This window comes from Mastigoproctus giganteus, chromosome 14 (assembly GCF_048544385.1).
Source record: "Mastigoproctus giganteus isolate SK-2022 chromosome 14, ASM4854438v1, whole genome shotgun sequence".
NCBI classification, from domain to species: Eukaryota; Metazoa; Arthropoda; class Arachnida; order Uropygi; family Thelyphonidae; genus Mastigoproctus; species Mastigoproctus giganteus.
Window position 1 is genome coordinate 88,407,143 of NC_143588.1, and position 23,034 is coordinate 88,430,176.

At 37.3% G+C, this 23,034-nt stretch overlaps 1 protein-coding gene across 1 annotated transcript in view; it reads right to left on the reverse strand.

The window, feature by feature from the left end:
• LOC150075328 (uncharacterized) overlaps positions 1 to 23,034 on the reverse strand; it is a 192,659-nt gene that overhangs the window by 59,361 nt on the left and 110,264 nt on the right. The window contains exon 7 of the mRNA XM_090388765.1: positions 6,866 to 6,932. Coding sequence (XP_090244891.1) covers positions 6,866 to 6,932 — 67 coding nt within the window. The remainder of the gene's footprint in view (positions 1 to 6,865; positions 6,933 to 23,034) is intronic.

Genomic DNA, 23,034 nt, shown 5'->3' on the forward strand with positions numbered 1-23,034 from the left:
GGTGTATAAGGCCTTGAATGGGTTGAGCACGCTGAATTCTGATGCGATCCTTCCACTTGTTCAGATTACGAACCTAAGGGAGAATAAATTCAAATTAAGAAAAGACAGATGTAGAATAGATGTGCAGAAATTTGCCTTTAGCCAGCGGGTGGTTAATTGCTGGAACAAACTTCCATCTGTCGTTGTGGAAGTTGATAGGTTGAATAAATTTAAGGAGGAACTGGGCGGTCATTTGGAGGAAATGGTGTGATTTTTTTTTTTTTGGCTGATGCTGTATAAACTCATACACTTGCTTTCTTGCATCACATGCCACCACTACTAATACTACAATATGAAGTTGAAATTACACACCAAGAAATAAGTGAACATGCACTACTTCTCCACAAAGTCTCCAGTTTTATTGATGCACTTGTCCCAAATGATGGATCAGTTTATCAATACCAGTACTGAAGAAGTCCGTGCCCACGTGCAGTAACCAACATTGCACCACCTGATGAACTTTCTCATCCGTGGTGAAATGCTTTCCTGAAAGGTGTTTTTTCAGAGGGCCAAACAAATGGAAATCTGAAGGTGCTAAGTTTGGGCTATAGAGGGGGATATGACAAGAGTTTCCCAATGATTACAGTGCAACCACTCACGAGTAGTGTGTGGAGTTGCGTTGTCGTGAAACAAAATCACGCCATCTGTCAGGAGTCCTGATCGTTTGCGTTGAATGTTGGCTTTCAGTTTTTCCAACATTGTACAGTAAAGCTGTGCATTCATTGTTCCTCCCTTTGGCAAGAAATCCACCAACAGAACGCCTTGGCGAACACTGTAGCCATGACTTTTCAGACAATGGGAACAGTTTTGAATTTTTTGCGCACAGGAGATTGTGGATGTTTCCAGGTCATGGAGACTCTCCAGGGAAAAGTGATGAACCCACATTTCATCTGCTGTGACTATGTGAGCAAGAAAATTCTCTCCTCCATTACTGTATCGCAACAGGTTCTCCAGACACATCCCCATGCGTTTTGCTTTGTCCTCCTCTGACAATTGTCGGGGCGCCCAGCAGTAGCACACCTTTCAAAAGCCAAGGACATCATGAACAATTTCGTGAACAGTCGACTTACTCACATTCACTACTTGTGCAATTTACACAGTTTCACTCACCTGTTTTCAAGAAGGATGCCCTTAATGTGCAAAATGTTGTCTTCTGTCTTGCTCGATGAAGGCCCGGCAGCCCGATGTTGATCTTCAATGTCAACATGGTCTGCTTTAAATTCATTGCACCAAAAACACACCTGCTTCTTTGTCTTCACCTTTTCGCCATACACAGCAACCAGTTCACGGTGAATGTCACTTGGTGAAGACCCTTTTGCTTGCAAAAAGCGAATAACTTCAGAAATGCCTGGTTTGGACCACACTCGCATGTAGCATTTTACAACTGGAATATGCTGCGAGGTGACAGTACCACAACACTGCACTGGCAGTCTTTTTTTCAATGTTATTAACGGGGCTATCTGCCCACATCGTTTCATCTCATTCCCTTTCACCATTATTAAGGGGAAAAAAATGTGTTACCTTACTTTTCGGAAACCCCTCATACTTTCCTATTCATGAGTTTCACTAAGAATGCCTGTTATGTTTGTTCTTCCATAGCTGTTTTTTGCTACTTCACTATTGGGAAATATGTATTTCTGAACAATGCACCTGCATAAGCACAATTCAAAAAAAAAACATGTTCAATATTCTATGGCAAAAGATGCAAATAGGCATTTGGAATGTACAATATCATCATCATTATGATATAATACATCTATTTTTGCCTTTCTTTCTATGAACTGCATGCTATCCTGACACATAGGCACCTCTGTAGCCAGGTGGGTAGGAGCAGCAGTGCGTAGCAAATGCTTCTTGATTAGACCAGGGTTCGAGCCCGTGAGCCACCAAATATGGAGGATGCGGAAAGGTCAGGAAATGACCACCGCATATCCCCGGAGCAATATGGCCTTAGTTGCTAATGCTCCTAAAAACTAACTAAATAACAATAACAACAACTGACGCATATTCAATTAAAAATATCTGATTACATCATATTTCCCACCATTTTAAATTGAAAAATCACTTATATATAGTACACAAGGAAAACTTTTCGCACCTTTTTTTTCAGATTTTACAATACATGGAAAATCTTGCATATACAAAGGGTACTAGGAAAGTTTTGCAATATGACGCAACAATGAATCACAGGAAGCTGCTTGTTGCTGCATGTTGAGACATGTTCATACGTGCATAGTAGCCGCCGCGCCAAGTCGATGGGCTCAGTTATTCATTAGTAGTGAGAGTGTAAAGTGCTTGCGATAGCATCGTGGTCACGAAATGAGATAAGGACAGTTTTGCGGTATAATTTCGTGCGTGGTTTAACCACCAGTGCTTAGAAGAAACGACTCTTGCACTAGATGATGATTGTCCACATCGTACAACGATATTCAGGTGGTATAGAGAATTCCAAAGGGGAAATTTCACTCTGGAGGATTCTGAGAGGCCGGGAAGGCCACGAACGTCAGTTACGGAGGAAAACGTTACTGCTGTGAGGAAAATGCTTGACGAAAACAGGCGAGTGACCTACCAACAGATAGAGGATACTTTGGGCCTAAATGCACCAGCAATTCGTTCGATTCTGCAAGATCATTTGCACGTGAAGAAACTTTGTTCTCTCTGGGTGACGCATCAACTGACTGAAGAGCAGATGACACGACGTGTGACTTGGTGCCAGGAGATGTTAAAAAAGTTTGATAAGGGACAATCTCGGTATGTGAACAACATCGTGACAGGTGACGAGACTTGGCTGTACTATTACGATCTGCCGACCAAGGCTCAAAACAAAGTTTGGGTCTTTGATGATGACGACACACCCGTAATTGTCAGAAAATCCCGATCTGTAAAGAAGAAAATGATAGCTGTATTTTTCAAATCGAGTGGAATTGTGGAACGTGTCGTTTTGGACACGCAGAAGACAGTCACAGCTAAGTGGTATACTGAACAATGCCTGCCTAAAGTCATTGGATCTATGAAGAACCTGCGGCCAAAGTCAAGAATGGACACCTGGTACCTCCATCACGATAATGCTCCAGCTCACCGCGCCAAAGCCTGCACCGAATATTTGACCACGACAGGACTGAAACTTCTCGAGCACCCTCCCTACAGTCCAGACCTTGCTCCCTGCGACTTTGCACTGTTCCCACATGTGAAAATGAAGCTAAAAGGGAGGCGGTTTTCCAGTGATGAGGACCTTCTACGGGCTTGGGACAACGAGTGTGCTTTACTCCCTAGTGAAACTTGGCAGAACTGGTTGGTTTCGGAGGATGGAGAGGTGTATTGAATGTAGAGGAAATTACTTTGAAAAAATTAAATAAACAAAGCTGTATTGCAAAACTTTCCTAGTACCCTTTGTACAGTGGCAGACAAAAAAACTGCATCACTTGTGAATTTTGCAAATAATGTGTTTTGCGCTGCATTGTGGGTTGCAGAAATGTTCAAAATGCATTTGTTAGATGGGATATATATCTCTGTGAATGAAATCCAATAAAAAGACTCCATCTGATATACATAATTGCCATAAATAAGTTCCCAAAGGGTAAAATGCGTAATTAATAGAAATATGAGAAATCGTGACAACCAAACATACATTTTGTTGCATTTACATGTACAAACTGAAATGACTAGTTAACGTAACAGTGTACTGTACTGTAAATCAGCAAAATAAGTCCTCAATATTTTGTTGTTCCTCCTCAAGCTGCAACTGCAGCCTTGCAATGATCTGGCATAGAGTTAATCAACTTCTGAATATATGGTTGCCCAATTTTGTGGTACCACACCCTTACAATGCTCTCCTGCAGTCGAATCTGACTTGTTGGTTTCTTCTAAGCAATTTTAGACATTATGTACCAGCAAATTTCAATAGGGTTCAAATCTGGACTGTTGCCAGGCCAGTCCAACACTGTAATGCTAGCATTTCTGAGGTATGACTGCACCTTAAAGGAGAAAAACGAAGGAAAATGTTGGTGTAAGTGTGTTTTAAGCCTTGTGAGACAAGAAGACAAATTCATCATCAAATCTAAATAGCATAAAACTTACCAATTTTTCTGTGTGGCAAAGTGCTGAGTCCCGTTGAAAAATGCAGTTTTGGACGTCTGTGTGGTGATCCCTAATAACGGGTTTCAGGCACTCCTCCAAGATAGCAGTGTAGATTTCTACATTCACCATTCCATTAATAAACAAACTTAATTTGCTCCATCCCTTTGCTTGTTATGCGTCCCTAGACTATCTGACCAGTGGGGAACTTTACAGTCAGGATGGTATTCCTCCGATTTTCGTTTTCTGACATATCGCTTCCCATCCAAGCCATGCAGGTTGTATTTCGATTCGTCAGAAAAGATGGTGTCCCATTGCTCTTTTGTCTAATGGCTGCTCTCAACCTCAAGTTGTCTATTCTATTCTATAGAAATAGAATATTCTATTTTTCTTGTGTCAGTGAAATTATCCTTGTAGGGATGAAATCCTCTATTCCATATATCACCCTAAAATCTAGTCCCTTATCTAAACCTTAGTTTTCCAATGAATGTGCTAGGGCTATTCAAAATAAGAATAGACAACATAACACAAATGGCTTGTTTAAAAATTTACAGCTCCATTTTCTGGTTATGCTAAAGCTCACAACAATTGTATAACTATTATTAACCAAACTATTTTGAACAGGCTAAAAGTAGAAAACTTGTTTCTCCAAATGTTAGTCAAGCATTCTGGTCTCTTGCTAAAGTTTATAGGCCACCAACTTCTTCACGTAATAGGGATGGCAATACTGCCATCCCTATTACGTGATGGCTCTACTGCCACCTTACCAAAGGATAAAGCTAACTTGCCAGCATCATATTTTTCTTTTAACTTTTACATTAACAAACTTGGTAAACCACCTCCTGTCATACCCAATACATTACACTCTATGATTCCCACAGTTTTCTTACAGAAAGATGTTAGAAGAATTCTGAGAAATCTATATTCCAAGAGAGCTCCAGGTCCTGATGGCATTTCTCCATTTGATCTCAAAACTAGTGCTCACGAGCTAGCTCCTGTTTTGTGTCATCTTTTTTCTTATTCCACTAGTATTTTTCCTTCTACTTGGGAATTTGCTCTTTTCCAGCCAGTTCCTAAAAAAGGATGATAAATCCCACCCTTACAGTTATTGCCCCCACTGCACTTACCTTTACTCTTTCAAAAGTAATGAAGAAATCCACCACTACCAACTCAAATTATCTCAAACTTTCCTTCTAATTAATGGTTGCCATATGGATTCTATCAGAATTGACCTACAGGTGATATATTGGCTTATTTTAATCATCTTTAAACAAATTCATAGAAACAAATTTGGTAAAATACAAGCAGTTGCTCTTGGCATTTCTAGGTATTTTGAACATGTATATGGCACAAAAGTCTTCTAAACAAGCTCCCATCTTGCAGCCTGCCAACTTTTTTTTTTTTTTTACAACTGGGTATCCAGTTTTCTTTCTAAATGCTCACTGCGGGTGATGGTAGGAGGCACTGTCTTCTAATTTCTCAACTTATTCTGGTGTCCCCAAGATTCAGTTCTTTCTCCCACTCTTTTCCTGTTGTATATTAATTAATGACCTTCCACTGACTGGAAATCCTATCCATAGTTTTGCTGATAATAGCACATTGAATTCCACCTTCCAGTTTGAGAAATTATGTCCTGCACAAACAGTTACAACTTCTTGAATATTCACAACCAATTCCTTAAATCCTGCTCTCCAGATAACTGTCCAATGGGGCAAAGATAACTTAGTTAATTCAATCCTTTTAAAATTAACTCCTGTCTTATTCCTCAAAAAAGAGTCTACCGATCCTATGTTTATCTTCGATGATACATTTCTAGACAAGAATCACATATCTCTATTAGGAATTACTCTGACTTCTAATCTGAACTGGCATAAGCACATGGCGCCTCCGTAGCCAGGTGGGAAGGAGCAGCAGTGCGTAGCACACGCTTCTTGATTAGACCGGGGTTCGAGCCCGTCACCACCAAATACGGAGGATGCGGAAAGGTAGGAATGACCACCGCATATTCACAGAGCAATATGGCCTTAGTTGCTAATGCTTCTAAAAACCAAATAACAACAATAATAACAACATCATAAGCACATCACAAATATTGCTCTTCTGCATCCAAAAAACTGGCTTTCTAGCTGTCAGCAGTACTTTTTTTCTAAACTTCTAAATTTATGTAACTCACTCTGTACAAATCTCAAATTCACCCTACTATGGAATATTGTTCCCACACTTGTGGTAGTGCCAAACCTCTCTCAAGCTTGTTAACTTCATTCAAAGAGTTTAAGACCCATTTCTTTCATTCTCTCTGTCATATAGATCTTCAGTTTCTGCTATATGACTTTTCTATAGATACTTCCATGGGCACTGTTCTTCTGTGTTGGCATCTATAATCCAACTCAAAATCAACAGAATTAACTTTTCCTCCTCTTCAATTATTCCTTCTACTTCTGTTTTCTGGAATAACTTCCCTTCACATACATTTCCCAAAAACTACAATCTACAGATATTTAAGTTTAATATCAACACACATCTTCTGTCTTCACATTCTTTAACCTATGCACAGTACTAAGCACTATACATTCCAATACCTTTTGTGTTTGTAATTTTCACTCAGTTTACATTTTTAAATTTTAAATTAAAATTTTCACACAGTTTAAAGTAGAATCCAATACATGAACATAAGCACAATGTTTCTCGTTTAAACTGTTGTCTAATTTATTTAAAATCATGTAAAAAAGTTCCCTTTTTTATGAAAACCTACCTCTGCCTAGTCCAATCTGTTTCAAAATAGCTTCCTCTTGCTGCTGCTTTTTACTATGTAATAAAGCCTGAAATAAAAAAAATACCTCAAAAGGACAATGAAAACAATTCAAGTATTTTTGTTAATATATCTTTCCTCCGCTTGTTCTCAGTTAATATATAAAAAAGCTTTAACTTAAATATAAGTCTGTCACCTACCTAAAACAGGAATATATGATAGTGAGGATCAAAATACTTGAAATGTACATACTCTTCAGACATTATAATAGTGAAGGTGCGAGAATTAAGAATCAAGTGTGAAAAACTCAAAATGCTTGTTAAGACTGTTTTTTTTCTAAGCTGCCAGCTTAGAGTTCATCAAGGAAAAGAAATGACATGTCTGAAGAGATAAAATAAAAATAAAACTGGTTTTATTAAAAAAAAATTTTCACTCTTGAAATATCTTCCAATCATTCTTAATTATATCATTATTTCAGCATATTCCTCGGCACACTTCATTTTAAATATTGTATGAAAGGCATATGTGAGATATTCTATATCACAATATTTAATGATCTAGGCCACTTTATTTTTCCTGTTGAAACTGTCATTGTGGTTCTTGAAACAAGCTAAGCTGGCAAGAAGAAGGCTATATTTAGTGGATACAGAAGGCAGTGTTTCTCAAGATACTTATTTTATTTTTTGTGATGTAGGAAGAAACTTTTTTTCTTGTTGAACTTTTGATTCTTTCATATCTTGGTAAAACACAAAAATCACAAAGGGTACTCATGGCAGCCTTTTTGTGAGATGCATAAAATAACACTGAAGCAAGCTAAACAATGTGCAGTTCATGCTAGGCTGCTCATAAAAGTATAGTTCATATAATATACCATGTAAAATAAAAATACAAAGAACTTTTCTATAAAAAAAATTAAAAAGAAGAATACATGCTGTTTCTAAACTTAATAAACTAAATCTAATATTACAAAGTTAAGGAACAACTGATTCTATTCTTTACCCTTGTAAGAGGGCTTACTGGGGCAAGCGCTCTTTTCTCTAATACTTGCTTGACAACACTGCCAATCCACCTCCCTTTCAGTTCATGTGCCCATACCATCTTAAAATTGCTGAATTTATCTTGGATTAATATTATTTATCTCAAAGGTTTTTTTTTCATTTGTAATAATGTCCTGTCACTGATTCCATCACATTGCCTTTATTTTTTCTTACACTTATTTTCAAATTTTTGATCAATCCCTTTGTTACTTTTCACCTGGTTCTTAAGTTTATAGGTTAAAATAGATTTTAATGTATACCGAACCTTGTCTTTTGGCTAATTTTACTTTTGTTTCAAATGAATTTCTTTACTTAGCTTCCTCCACTTCCTGCTTTTACTTACTGTTTATTTCCGTATCGAATCTTCCTTCCTTAAAGAACATTACAGAACATATATATATATATATATATATATATATACACACACACACAGTACATAAATACCAATATTTTTCAATTTTTTGACTAGTCTACACTAAATTTTCCTTCTCTCCCAGCTTTTGTAACTTTTTCTTATGTAATTCATACCAGATTGTCTACAACTTTTATTTAATTTATTCAGAGATTCTTGAAGATTTGTAAGCTACTCTTTAACAGCACAATCTTACCATAAAACAATGACCTGACTTTTAACACCTTGTACACTGAACTTTATCAGTAGCTTTCATTCTTTTATTAACTTGTCCTTGAGAATTATAAAAATATGACAATTAGAGAAAAACAGGAGCTCAGAGGAGTATCTTGAATCTGAGCCTTGACTGTGGCAGACCTGAGTTCTAACTGATCTCTCTCTCTCTTTTTTTCTCCCCAATTTTAATTCTCACCACATATATAGCCAAAATTCACTAAAGAAATTTAGCAGGCAACCAGAAAAGGAAGTCATTGAAGATCACTAAAGTCTTTACTGTAGAAAGAGAATTTCTATATTTGGGTCGGAGTCATTCATTAGCTATTCTTTAACGCATTCACATTACAATTCCACCCCCTCTCAACAACAAACTGTTAGTCTAGGAAATGTACTTAAATAAGCAGCTGGTACTACAAAACATGTAAGTAAAAAGCAATGGTAAGCTATAGTGGGCTAACTAGAGCCCATCGTTGAAACGATTATTTATTTTACAAATGAAATCTTCAATTCAGTTATTGAGTATCCAGAGCCGGAACTACAGTGGGGTGGGCGGGGGCCTCAGGTGCAGCATTTTAAGAGCGCACTAGACCAGTTATGTATTTTAAAATTGCTTCATTTTTGATTTAATTATAGTCGGACCTCTATTTAATGAACTTCTTTATAGCGAAGGTTTTCAAATTCTTCTTGGTAATTACATTTAAAATAGTTTCTGCAGACAAAAGAAAATTTCCATATAATGAATAGATTACAAAAGACTTCACTTCGTACACATTGTTTGTACACACAAAGCGTGAATTAAGGGTTAAAGGGATTATCATACTGCGTTTTATGGGCATCAATGTTATTGGTGACTGTAAAACCTATGCGGCCATCTATCCCATCTACCAAGAAGTCCAGCTAGTTAATATGCTTTCCATAACCAGTCAGAAGATTAAGACGTATTCCCGACATGGAAAATAGCCTCCGGTCAACCTGTGTTGTGGTTCCCCTTTAACTCCAGCAAGCAGTCATCTGCTTTTTAGAGAAGTGAGTGATCCATGCCTTTCAGTAAATTTCTCCCATCTATGTTTACATGGTCACAGTAGCTGAATAAGATTCCGAGCGATTCCGAAATTTTGGACAGTACTCAAAGAACTAATGACAGTAACAATGTTGAGTGGGCAACTAAGATATTAAATAAACTTTAATATCTTAGTTGGCAGATTTTGAAACTGTGTCGAGGCCTCTACTGTGAAGAAAATGTTTCTAAATATAAATGGCATACAGGCAATAATTTAAAAAAAAACAGTATGCATTATATCACCAATCTGCAAAAAGCCAGTGCGATTTAAGGATGCCCTCGTGGGTAGCACAGTTAGCAGAATTGCCATCCTCCCCACACCGGGTGAAAAAGAAATGAGTTTCAATCCCACGAGAGGAATTTTTATAGACTTTTTTTTTATTAACCTCAGAACACATGCAATTTACAGACAATATACACGGAGCAACGTGGCCTTAGTTGCCGATGCTCCTAACACCCAACATAAACAACAGATTTAAGGATGAATGCTAAAGAACTTGAAGTGGAAATTATAAAGGTCGATAGTGTGTTCAGGCAAGATTGAGCAGCTTGTAGCTTGCGGATGGCAACTGCAGTTTTAGGAATTATCCAGCTTTGTGCAAACATTTTGAATCAGAAGTTAAATATTCGGGATTATTAAACCAACTTAAATCTGGAATTTCTTAAAATGATTTAGCACAAATGATTGACATCCTGCAGGAGCTCTCTTAACCTTTCAGAAGCTTTACAAAGTTGCAGCATCACTATAGATAAAAGCAGATAAATTAATTGTTCGAACTATCAATGCTATTACAAATTTGAAAAATTTTGAAGGAAATTGAGAGGCTAAAATTGAGACCGATGTTGAAGTTGAAAGAATTTGAAAAGCCAAAATCGAAGGTAAGAACACAATAAAAAGTTACCTCGTCACAAGTTATTAAACTGTACTGTTTTATCCTTAAAGGGTCAGTTATCAATGCAATGGAGTAATTTTAAATTAAATAAATAAAATAATATCGTTGACAATGAGGAATTGAAAGAAATTTTAATCATATGCTACCTGGAAATGAAAGAACTTTCATCTCCATGGCAAGAGGGTGAAAAATGAATAAGAAATTTAAGTTTTCTAATAAAATAGGAAATAAAAATTAATGATAACTAAAAGATAACTTGAAAATTGACAAAAATTCCCTTTTCAGAAATATCCTTGAAACCATTGCGATTAGCAGTGCTGAAGTTGAGTAAGCTTTCAGCATAATGAATAATATTGTAACAATAAAAAGAACATCTTTGACAATTAAACACACTGCAAATATGATAACCATAAATCTAAATGGAAAATCACTGCTTCAATCTGATCCTGATCGTTACGTCAAATATTTCCTCTGTAATCATCACTCAACTACTGAGCAAAGCCGAAGATCGACAACAAATATTAATAAAGAAGTAAATTCTATATGGAAATTTTCCTTGAATATTTGTTTAATAATTTTTTTCATGTAATCTGTGATTTTTGTATATCTTTTCTAGAATTTTTTTTTTATGTAATATTTCTTATATTGTAGAATGTTTTGTGATAGTTTTTATGTGATTTGTGATATATTTCATGTTATTTTTTATTTGCGATATTAAAATTTTATCATGATAAAAATGTATCCATTATATTTCCCTAGTTGAAAAAAAAGAAGAATAAAAAAGTGGTGCATGTGCCAAGCATGCACGGCAGATGGTTTTATGCGAAACATCCGTTGAGTTTCTTTTAGGTATTTTGATTTGTATCTAACGATTACGAAATAAGAGCTTTTGTATTGTAAATATTTTATTGATCATTCACAAATTTCCAGAATTTCTGAAAGACAAGATACAATGCATTTATGATAACTAAAGTAAGAGACATATACTTGTGATTGAAACGTATCTAAATGTCTCTGGAAAACAGTACCGACTGAAGTACCTGATCTTGTTGTTGAAACAACATAAGCAGCTGTTGGGTGCAACTAATAATGCAATGTATTGAAAATGCGAGACCAAAAAAGAAATTGTTGACAAATTTGTGTTGTTGCAATCATACTTACTGCAGGAAGTATGATTGTTGTAGTAGTAGTAGTGGCATGTGATCCAAGAAAGCAAGCGTATGAACTTATGCATCTTCAGCCAAAAAAAAAAAAAAAAAAAAAATTACAAAACAATCCCCTCTAAACATTTGTCCAGTTCCTCCTTAAATTTATTTAACCTATCAACTTCCACAACGACAGATGGAAGTTTGTTCCAGCAATTAACCACACACTAGCTAAAGGAAAATTTCGGCACATATATTCTACATCTATCCTTCCTCAATTTCAATTTATGCCGCCATAGGTTCGTAATTTGAACAACTGGAAGAATCCCATCAGAATTCAGCGTGCTCAACCCATTCAAGGCCTTATACACCTCAATCAGATCATCTCGCAGGTGCATAGTCTCCAGCCATTGCAATTTGCAGAATTTAAGCCTCTCTTGGTAAGAAGATCCCTTCATTCTCCCTCACCAATCTTGTTGCCCTTCTCTGTACATGCTCAAGCAAATCTACATCCTTCCTAAAATGAGGCCACCAGACCTGCACGCAGTACTCAAGGCGTGGCCTGACATGACCATTGCCTTATACTGAGGGACAATCACCACCTTTTCCCTGCTAGCAAAATTCCTACATATCATTGACAAAATCCCATGACCTGCCCTGGCAGCCTGTCTGCATTGCTCACAAAACTTCATATCTGACTGCACAATTACACCCAGGCCTTTTTCATTTTCTACCTTCTTAAGTGTAGTACCACACAGTTGGTACGTTTCTCTGGAGTTACTTCTACCCATATGCAGTACTTTGCATTTTTCAATGTTAAACTTCAGTTGCCACTTCTCAGCCCATCTGCCCAAATTTTCTAGATCCTATTGCAGTACCACACTGCAATTACTGTCATTAACAACCCTGCCAACCTTTGTATCATCTGCAAACTTCGATACTAAGCCTGATATACCTTCTTCAATATCACTGACAAATATACAAAACAACAGTGGACCCAAAACCGAACACTGGGGGACTCCACTAATAACATTAGTCCACGAAGAGCAGCACTCATTGATTACCACCCTCTCTTCTCCCAGTCAAACATCCTTTTATCCATTGTAGCACCTTACTCTTAATACCATTCTGCTCAAATTTTTACAGTAGTCTTCCATGCGCAACAGTGTCAAAAGCTTTCCTGAAATCCAAGTATATGATATCAAAATTATTTTTTGCATCCAGTTCCATTGTAACAACATCATAATATCCTATCAAATTTGTCAGACAAGTTAACAAACCCATGCTTTGTCTGAATTATTGCTGCAGTCTAGTCTAGATGATCCTGCAATGTATCTTTAACCAGTGACTCCATTATTTTATCCGGAACAGAAGTTAAATTAACTGGTCTGTAATTCCGCGTGACACCCTTCAATCCCCCTTTGTGAATTGGGGAGACATTTGCACATCTCCAGTCCGTGGGGACCTCCACGGAGTCCAAGGATGCTCTCATAATTATGACTAAGGGTTTGCTTACTTCCTTCGCCGCCTCCTTTAATATAACTGGATAGATCCCAACCACCCCAGGTGCATTTCTTATGCTTAACTTCAACAATTTCTCCTCCACTTTGTTCTCAGTTATTACAAAATCATTAAGCACCCTGTTACGATTTGATAACTTTGTGGCATTTTCAAACCTTAATAACTCCTCATGTGTGAATGTAGATGCAAAATACTCATTCAGTTTGTTTGCTATCTGAGCAGGATCATCAACAGTCGAACTATCGATATCAAGTGGACCAATCAGATTCATTCCCTTCCTTTTAGAGTTTATATAAGTAAAGAAATCCTTGCTGTTTTTTTTAGCATCCTTTGCCAAAGATTTCTTGTAAACTGCCTTTGCCTGCCTAACCTCCTTTGTGACTTGATTACAGACTAGCTTATATATATCAAAGGCTTCTGTGTCGCCTGATAATTTATATGCATCTCATGCATTTTTCTTCTCTGCCATGAGTCTCATTATTTCATTTGACAACCATTTAGGCCTAAACCTTGAACAATATTTCTTAATAGGTTTGAAACGTTTAGTAGCTTCCACTATTAATTCCTTGAATGCTTCCCACTTAGAATTTGCTGTTGGTAACATCATCAGTTGGTCTCACTGTACAGAATTTAAAAACTGTCAGACCACTATAGACTCCTTTACGGAAGCAAAAACCCCTTCCTTTACCCCTGATGGTAATTATATCTTTAAGTAAATCCCACATCAGTACACTGTGATCACTGCCACCTAATGGTTCCTTTATCTGCAAATTCTTAATACACGAATGATCACTGCTGATAACCAGATCAAGAGTATACCCTCTCTGGTTGCCTCTCGAAGATGCTGCTGCTGCTGCTGCTGCAGAAAACAATCATCCAATAAATCTACAAAAGTCTTACTAGTGTGCGAGTGACCAACCCATAAGTTCCAGTCTATATCTGGGAGGTTAAAATCCCCCATTATAAGACATTCTGATTTACAAGCCCACTCTATTTCTCTGTACAACTGTTCATTGTACTCATTCGAGTCATTAGGCCTATAACACACTTCTACTCTTATTTTTGCTTTTGCAGTGCTTATGTCATACCAAACTGACTCAACTGACTCATTTTGTGACATCATACTATTCAAAAATTCTAAAAGGTTAGAACTCGAGACACTATCACCATCTATGTATCATCGTGGGGGGGGTATGACAATTTATCTTTTGAGTTTTTTTTTTATAGACCTAGGAACACTTATATGCATGGTTAAGGGAGAATATCCCTCTCCCCATAGAATATGCCCCTAACTCGAGATATTGCACCAGCCACGAAAAATATGTCAGGCACTCTAATCACACTAATGAGTGCTCAGCACAAACTAGTGGTGCGAGCATGGAAAGTGCCTCTGGCAGAAGCTGCGGATGATGTCACTTCAGTGACCAATCAGATTTACTCGGTAGGTACCCCAAGGATGTTTCACATCAAAAAGTGGGCAAAACTGTAAGCCCACTGTTAAAATATTCACAGCTCACCACTGGTAAAAGGTATACAGTGAAACTTCCCTTTAACGGACAGCCATGGGGAACGAGAATGTGTCCGTTAACAAGTCTGAGGGAGAAAAAAAAAAAAAAAAAGAAAGAAAGAAAAATCATTAAACGTTTAATTTAAAATTAAATTAAAATATATACAGATTTTGAACAATATTTTTGTAAATAATATACAATTACATACACAAGAGATAAAGAAAAATCGTTAAACGTTTAATGTAAAATTAAATTAAATTAAATTATATACAGATTTTGCACAATATTTTTGTAAATAATATACATACAATTGTGCTATGCATATTATGACTTTATCTTAAGAAAAATGCATACAGTAATCACTTATTTTCTTCTGCACCTTCTTCCGGCTAATAATTTTGTTTTCAACATTTGTTTGGAGTGAAGAAACCATCGAAAGTCCTTCAATATCTTCTTCAGCGGCGAAAAACATTTTTAAATGATTCATTTGTATGAGCGCTTCTTCTATTTTCATCGGTGGTTCGACGTTAATATGTTCTTCGACAGAATGACCTCCTTCCATTTCTTCATCCTCATGAGGAACTTCTTGAAAAATGTCGATGATAATGTTGTTGATATCTAGAGCGCCATCTTCTGTAGTGAGGTTCGAGTCTATATCTTTGTAGCCAGGGTCACTTGTAGCGGAAGTATCGTACATTATCAATAGATGTTGAAGTTCTTGTTCTTGGTGCTCCACATTGCTGTTCACAACTTCGATTTTTGCGTTTGAGAAGCCAGACTTTACAAAACAGTTCATGACAGTTTGTTTTCTAATTGCGTTTACTGAAGAGGAAATCCATTGAATCGCATCTAGGATGCTGATTTTCTTTGCAAGGTCACTCGCACATGTTACATCATTCATGTTTGCAATGAGATGTCTTAAAACACATTTTCTGTAGTGAAGTTTAAAATTTTTTATTATCCCTTGATCCAAGGGCTGACACTCTGCAGATGTGTTTGGTGGCAGAAAAATGATTTGAATGTTGGACAATTCAACGTGCAGGTGAGATCCAGCATTATCCATGAAAAGAATAATTTTTCTGTTTTGACGAATCATGTTTTGGTTAAAGTGACTTATCCATTCGCTCATGATATCTCGTGTCATCCATGCTTTTTTTATTAGACTTCCAGTCAACATCCAAAAGATTCAACTTTATGCCCTTGAAACAACAAGGATTTTGTGGGTTTCCTATAACAAGAGGTTGTTCAAAGTCTCCCAGCATATTTGTACACAATAGTACAGTTAAGCGTTCTTTAAAAATTTTTCTGCCCTGGCACTTTTCGTTTTTTAGGCTCATTGTTTTTTCAGGAAGAGCTTTAAAAAAACAACCCTATTTCGTCACAGTTGTAAATATCCTTAGCTTCAAAATCACGACATAAATCTTCCAATTTGACGGTCCAATCTGTTACAACCCCAGTATCAACAGATCCACCTTCACCACTTACGGTTTTCCAAGAAATTTTATGCTGAGTTTTGAACTTGTCTAGCCATCCCACAGAAGCTTTGAACTCATTTACTCCCATAGATTTCACAACCTCCAAAGCCTTTTCCTTAATAATAGGCCCATTAATGGGAATTTTTTTAGCACGTGCGCGACAAATTTGAAGTCCAACAGTTTTCGGGAATGATTTTTGAACAGTTCATTTTTTTTTATTTAGGATGTCGCTTACCTGCGTCTTCCCAATTTTGAATTTTGCAGCAAGATTGCGAACACTATTTTTTTGCCGATCATACGCATTAACGAGTTCGACTTTATCTTTTAAAGTTAAATGTTTACGAGAAGACATTGTACACTTCACATGACACTGAACAAAACTGAAACTGAAAAGACGAAAGGCCGACCATGTTCTCCCCCCCCCTGCACACACCGAATTCATCAGAAGTTTTTTTTACACGTGCCTTAAAATTCTTAAAAAAGGGGTTTAGAACTGTGACGTAAACCTTGATAAAATTCAGAGAATCGGAAATGGAAAATAAACACACGATTGAGGCAACACGTGGAAGAAACGTTCCTAGAAAATGGGCCGTGAGCTCGCCCGCTGTCCATTATGGGGAGATCAAATTAAGTGCTAATCTAAACGAAACTGTGCAGATTGCCTGTCCGCATCTGTTACAGAGAATGTCCGCTAGACAGCAGCTGCAAACACGTTAAAACCAATGGGTGAGTTGGGGAATTTGAAAATGTCCGTTAACGAGAGGTGTCCGTTAGGAGAAGTTTCACTGTATATGGAATGAGAGAGTAGAGGACAGCTAAAGAATGAATTTCAATCACCTACAGAATTTCTCTCCAATATAATAGTGAATTTTTAGTCATAAATTATAAGTGATTTAATTAGAAACTATTTTGTGTATTTTAAAATCACAATATGTACATTGTATTCCTCTCATTATTGTATTGCAGTGTTGCTCAAAATAATTATCACCTCATTTTTTCAGGTTGTTTGTCCTTATTCTGAAAATTAATCTTTTAGAAATAGTTGAAAATACATAAATAAGTAATAACAACACGCAGAGTAATTACAGAACTGTTAGTTTAAATTCTCTTCCAGGGAAAATAATGGAGTCACTGGTTAAAGAAGTAAAGCAGGATCATCTAAACAAGATTGCAGTCACAGTTCAGTCACAGCATGGATTTGTTAAGGGGAAGTCTTGTTTGACCAATATGACTGGATACTATAGCCACAAAGGAACTAAATGCAAAAAATAATTTTGTTATTTACTTAGATTTTTGGAAAGCTTTTGATACTGTTGCACATTATTATATTATTAGCAATACGGTGCAAGGAAGCCTGAGGCTTAAAAAAAAATTCCCGAGTTACCGAGAGAGAGAGAGATATCACCAAGAAAGATGATATCCAGCTCAGGACCCTGGGTGTGCCAAGCCCATACTCACCACATGTGAGCCCCTGGGGGTATGAAAGATTGCTGTACAAATTGGAGCTGTATGGCATTAAGGGCAAGTTGCTGCTATGAATAAGCTTGTTTTCCTGCATCATATCTATATAATGCTAATAAAACTATTAATTGCAGAAAAATTTACTTTTATGCCTAGTGGGTAATTATACAATGAAATAAGTTGTTGTTATTTGGTTTTTAGGAGCATTAGCAACTAAGGCCATATTGCTCCATGGGGATATGCGGTGGTCATTCCCAGACATTTCCGCACCTCCATATTTGGTGGTCACAGGCTCGAAACCCGGTCTAATCAAGATGCGTGTGCTACGCACTGCTGCTCCTGCCCACCTGGCTATGGAGGCGCCAATGAAATAAGTACTTTTCTCCAAAATAACAGCATGTTACTTATGGTTTATACAATAAAAAAATTCTATGAAAGCAGTGATTTTTTTTCATTACTTTGCTCATACTAGGCAGCTATATAACCAAAAAAACACAACAAAACGCACACTTATATTCTGTTGGCCCACAGCTTGTTTGATGACTGCTGCATATCATCACGACATTGATGATAAGGTTCTGAATGTATTCCTCGGAAATCTCGTGGTACAAAACACAGATTAAGGTTTCCTGCAGCTCTCTCTTAAGTGTTTTTGGTTTCTTGTGCATTACTGAAACACCCATCATATCCCAACAATTTTCAATTGGATGGAGTCTGGACAGTACAGTTCCCAGGCCATGTTATTGTGCGAATTTATTTGTCCTTCAACCATTTTTGCAACTGAGGACAGTAACAGCATTGAAATTAATTTCATTTATTTAAGCAAGAGTGCAACTTTTTATAAATTTAAAACTTTTGCTAATTTTATCAAGCAGTAGTTATGGTTTTGGCTCTATGACATGGCACAGAGTCGTCCTGAGAAATGCAATTGGCAAGATCTCCATAGTGATGTGTAATTGTGTGAAATAATTTTATCTTAAGAATGTCCTTGTATATATTAGCATTCACTTTAACCTTCACAAATTCAAGATCACTAACTCCTCTATCTGAAATACAGCCCCATACCATTTGAGATTAAAAATGTTTCGCTGTGGAGACGATATAGTCAGAAAAAAATTCTTCACCTCTTTTTGTATAACAGTCTTCTGGCCATCGGAACCATGCAGGCTGAGTTTTGATTCACCAGAGAAAATAACACATTTCCACTGATTGTCATACCAATTAGCATGCTCTTTTGCCCACTAAGAACTAAGCTTTTGTATTTTGCATCAAAAGTGGCCTTTTTTCCTTGGGCAAAGGATTTTGTATAATTGTGTCTTAAGAATGTCCTTGTACATATTAGCATTCACTTTAACCTTCACAAATTCAAGATCACTAACTCCTCTATCTGAAATACAGCCCCATATCATTTGAGATGCAAAATGTTTCACTGTGGAGACGATACAGTCAGAAAGAAATTCTTCACCTCTTTTTGTCTAACAGTCTTCTGGCCGTCGGAACCATGCAGGCTGAGTTTTGATTCATCAGAAAAAATAACGCATTTCCACTGATTGTCATACAAATTAGCATGGTCTTTTGCCCACTTAGAACTAAGCTTTTGTATTTTGCATCAAAAGTGGCCTTTTTTCTTGGGCAATGTGCTACTACAAAGGATGCAAAGATTTCTTTACTTATGTAAACTCCACTTGATATTGATGGTTTTATTGTAGATGATCCTGCTGGTAACTGATTTTTTTTTATATATATATATATATTTATTTTTTTTTATTGTTAAATTATTTATTTTTTTTTTAATTTTTTATATATTTTTTTTATTTTATTTTTAGCTGGCACCCAGGCCATTTTTTTATTATTATTAATTTTATTTCATTTATTTTTGCTAGAACCTTGATATACTAGTTGGTGTGGAATGATTTTTTTATTATTATTTTTTATTTATTATTTAATTTTTTATTATTTATTTAAATTTTACTTTTTTATTTTAATTTTTTTAGTTATTATTATTTATTTATTTTATTTTTTATTTTTTTGCTGGCACTTGAGTCTGGGCAGCCCAAGTGCGGGATGCTGGACCCCACCTGTATTGCACTACCGCAGGTAGGTGCGAGATTATTATTAACTGTTTATTTCACAAAAGGCACCTAGGCATACTAGTTCACATACAAAGTTACTAGAATTAAGGCACGCCTCCTTGTGTCTAGGGGCCTGCACCAAGCAGCAGTTGCCCATTTTGTTGGATATGGGGTCTGAACCAACACGAACACATCTGCTACACAAACATTACACAGTATCACAGGTGGAGAGGGTCATTAGAGGAAAACCACCCAACCACAATTATACATATAAAAATGCATGAGGTAGCTGACAAAGTGAATGACTATTTTGCATGTACATTCACACATGAAGAATTCTGTAGGGAACTGGAGGCCAGAAGCTCATCAAACTGGACCCAATTTCAGCGAAGTTCAGACGGTCTATGACAGCCAAATCCTCTGCTTGCACCTTCACGATGGTGGGACTGTTAGTAATCCTGGGTATAACCTCCATGCACAAGTACATGGTGGGTGACCACCACCCAGGTGTGAACCAACGTAAGCAGGGGTCGAGGTGTAGTGTCCACACCACATGGAGGTTTGCCGCCCCTCGATGTTATCAGGGAGTACTAGGTGGTAGATGACTCTCATCAACCAGAGCAATTCCACCACTTTGCTTATTGGAGGCTTGAAGTTGTGGAACCCATGTTTTGTCACTAGAGCTAAGTTCCGGTCAACCCTTCCCCATCTCTTCCATCATGCAGTATGATTGATGACTTTTGAGGTTATGATAAACATCCTGGCGAGATCCAATATTCCTTACATTTCAAGGGTACAGCTCTAAAACTGTGTTCGCAGGCCGGACGCTAATTAGTACACTGGACCAAACCTACTGGTAACTCTCTCTAGGAGGCTTCCAGATCAGCTAGTGTATAATCTTGCTACCTCTACTCTGCCAGATGGTGACTGAAGGAAGTCCCAGTAGTGTGTACGCGGGCAGCATTGTCGAGGCCACGTTATATCAAGGACCTGGGTATATTCTTACCATGTGTACACCATACCCAAAAATTTCATTACTTCATACAGCATGTCCCACCCTGGGTATAACCTCCATACACATGTACATGGTGGGTACTTGTGATTGATGTCTAAATGGTGATTGAATACACCATGAATTGTCAAACTAATAGAGCAAACTTATCTGCGAAAAGATCTAAACCTCCCAAGGACTTCCTAATTCATTTCACAAATATACGTGGTCTTCATTCTAATCTCAACGATGTCCATTTCCACTTGCAGTTTGCCAAACCCCATGTACTTTTTCTGACAGAATCTCAGTTATCAGTTGATTCAACTACTGCTCATCTCAGATGTCCAAATTATTTGCTGTATGATTCCTTTTGCCTCAAAGGTGGTACTTGTGCATATGTCCGTTCTGATATTCTCTGTCAGAGACGTGGCAATTTGGAATCTCCTCTCTTTGATCTTCTCTGGCTGAAAATCTCTCTACCTCATTGTGTCAAATTCATCTGTTGTCTCTACCGTTCTCCCAACTCCACTAATCACTTGGAGCTCTTTGACTTCCTCACTTTGCAACTTGACTTTCTCCAGTCCAACTATCCTAACAATGAAGTAATTTTCATTGGTGATTTTAATGTTCACAACTCCAGCTGGCTTCTGTTTTCTAGTCACACCGACCCAGCTGGTCGAGATGCTGAAGCTTTTGCAATTACTAATGATTTTGCACAGATTGTTCATTTACCTAAAAGAATACTGGACAATCCTAACCAAACAGCCAACACGCTTGATCTTTTTCTCACAAACAACCCTTCTAAGCACACGGTCAAAGTGAGAGGTCCTTTAGGCACTTCAGATCACAACTTGGTGATTGTCTCTTCTCCAATGGAGCCTTTATCCCATGGTTATTCCCAACCTCGCGTTGTTTGGCATTACAAGAATGCAAAATGGGATGACCTGCGAGATTTCTTTTCTTCTTTTCCTTGGTCGGATTACTGTTTCAAAACTTCTGATGTCAATGTTTGCTCAGATCGTGTCAGTGAAATTATTCTTGCAGAAATGGAATCCTTTATCCCATACTCCACTTTAAAATCTCGTCCTTTATCTAAACCTTGGTTTTCCAATAAATGTGCTAAGGCTGTTCAAGAGAAGAATGTTGCATATCGTAATTGGCTTGTTTCTAATTCTTCAGTTTCATTTTCTGCCTACACCAAAGCTCACAACAATTGTAAAGCAGTTATTAATCAGTCCAAACTAGAGTTTGAACAGGTTAAGAGTAGAAAACTTGCTTCTTGCCCTAATGGTAGCCGAGCAGTCTGGCCTTTTGCCAAAGCTATTGGCCGCAACTTTTGCCCATCTCTGCTCCAACTTCTGTCCAAACCAGATGGTTCTGTTGTCACTTCAGCCAAGGATAAAGCTGACCTGCTAGCATCCCATTTTTCTTCCAACTCATGCATTAATGATCTTGGTAAAACACCTCCCACCATTCCCAACACTCTCCATTCAATGCCTCCTGTGATTTTGACGAATCTTGATGCTAAGAAAGCTCCAAGTCCCGATGGTATTTCTCCACTTGTTCTCAAAACCTGTGTGCTTCTGAACTTACTCCTATTCTTTGCCGCCTTTTTTCACTTTCTTATTCCAAAGGTGTTTTTCCTTCTGTTTGGAATTTTGCTCATATCCAGACAGTTCCTAAAAAGGTTGACAAATCCCTCCCATCCAATTATCGTCCCATTGCAATTACTTCTAAACTTTCTAAAGTAATGGAGAAATCAATTAACCGCCAACTCTTTAAACTACTTAGAAACTTTCCGTCTAATCAACGATCGCCAGTATGGATTCCGTCAATGTTGATCCACTGGTGATATTCTGGCTTATGTTACCCATTTATGGACTAATTCAATGGAAAGGTTCGGTGAAACACAAGTAGTTGCTCTTGACATCTCAAAGGTTTTCGATCGTGTTTCACATAAAGGTCTTCTAAACAAGCTTCCATTTTATGGTTTGCCAACTGTTTTTAGTAATTGGTTATCCAGTTTTCTCTTTGATCACTCACTGAGGGCGATGGTAGATGGCTCTCTGTCTTCTAACTTCTCCACTAATGCCGGTGTCCCACAAGGTTGAGTTCTTTCCCTCCCCCTTTTCCTCTTGTATATTAATGACCTTCTTCCACTGACTAGAAATCCTATCCATAGTTTTGCTGATGATAGCACCTTGCATTCTACCCATTTTGTGAAACCTTGCCTGGCTCAATCAGCTTCAACTTCTCGAAAATCTGCTACCAATTCCTTAAATGCCGATCTTCGGGTAATTCTCCAGTGGGGCAAAGACAACTTAGTTGATTTCAACCCTTCTAAAACTCAGTCTTGTCTTATATCTCGCAAAAAGGATTGT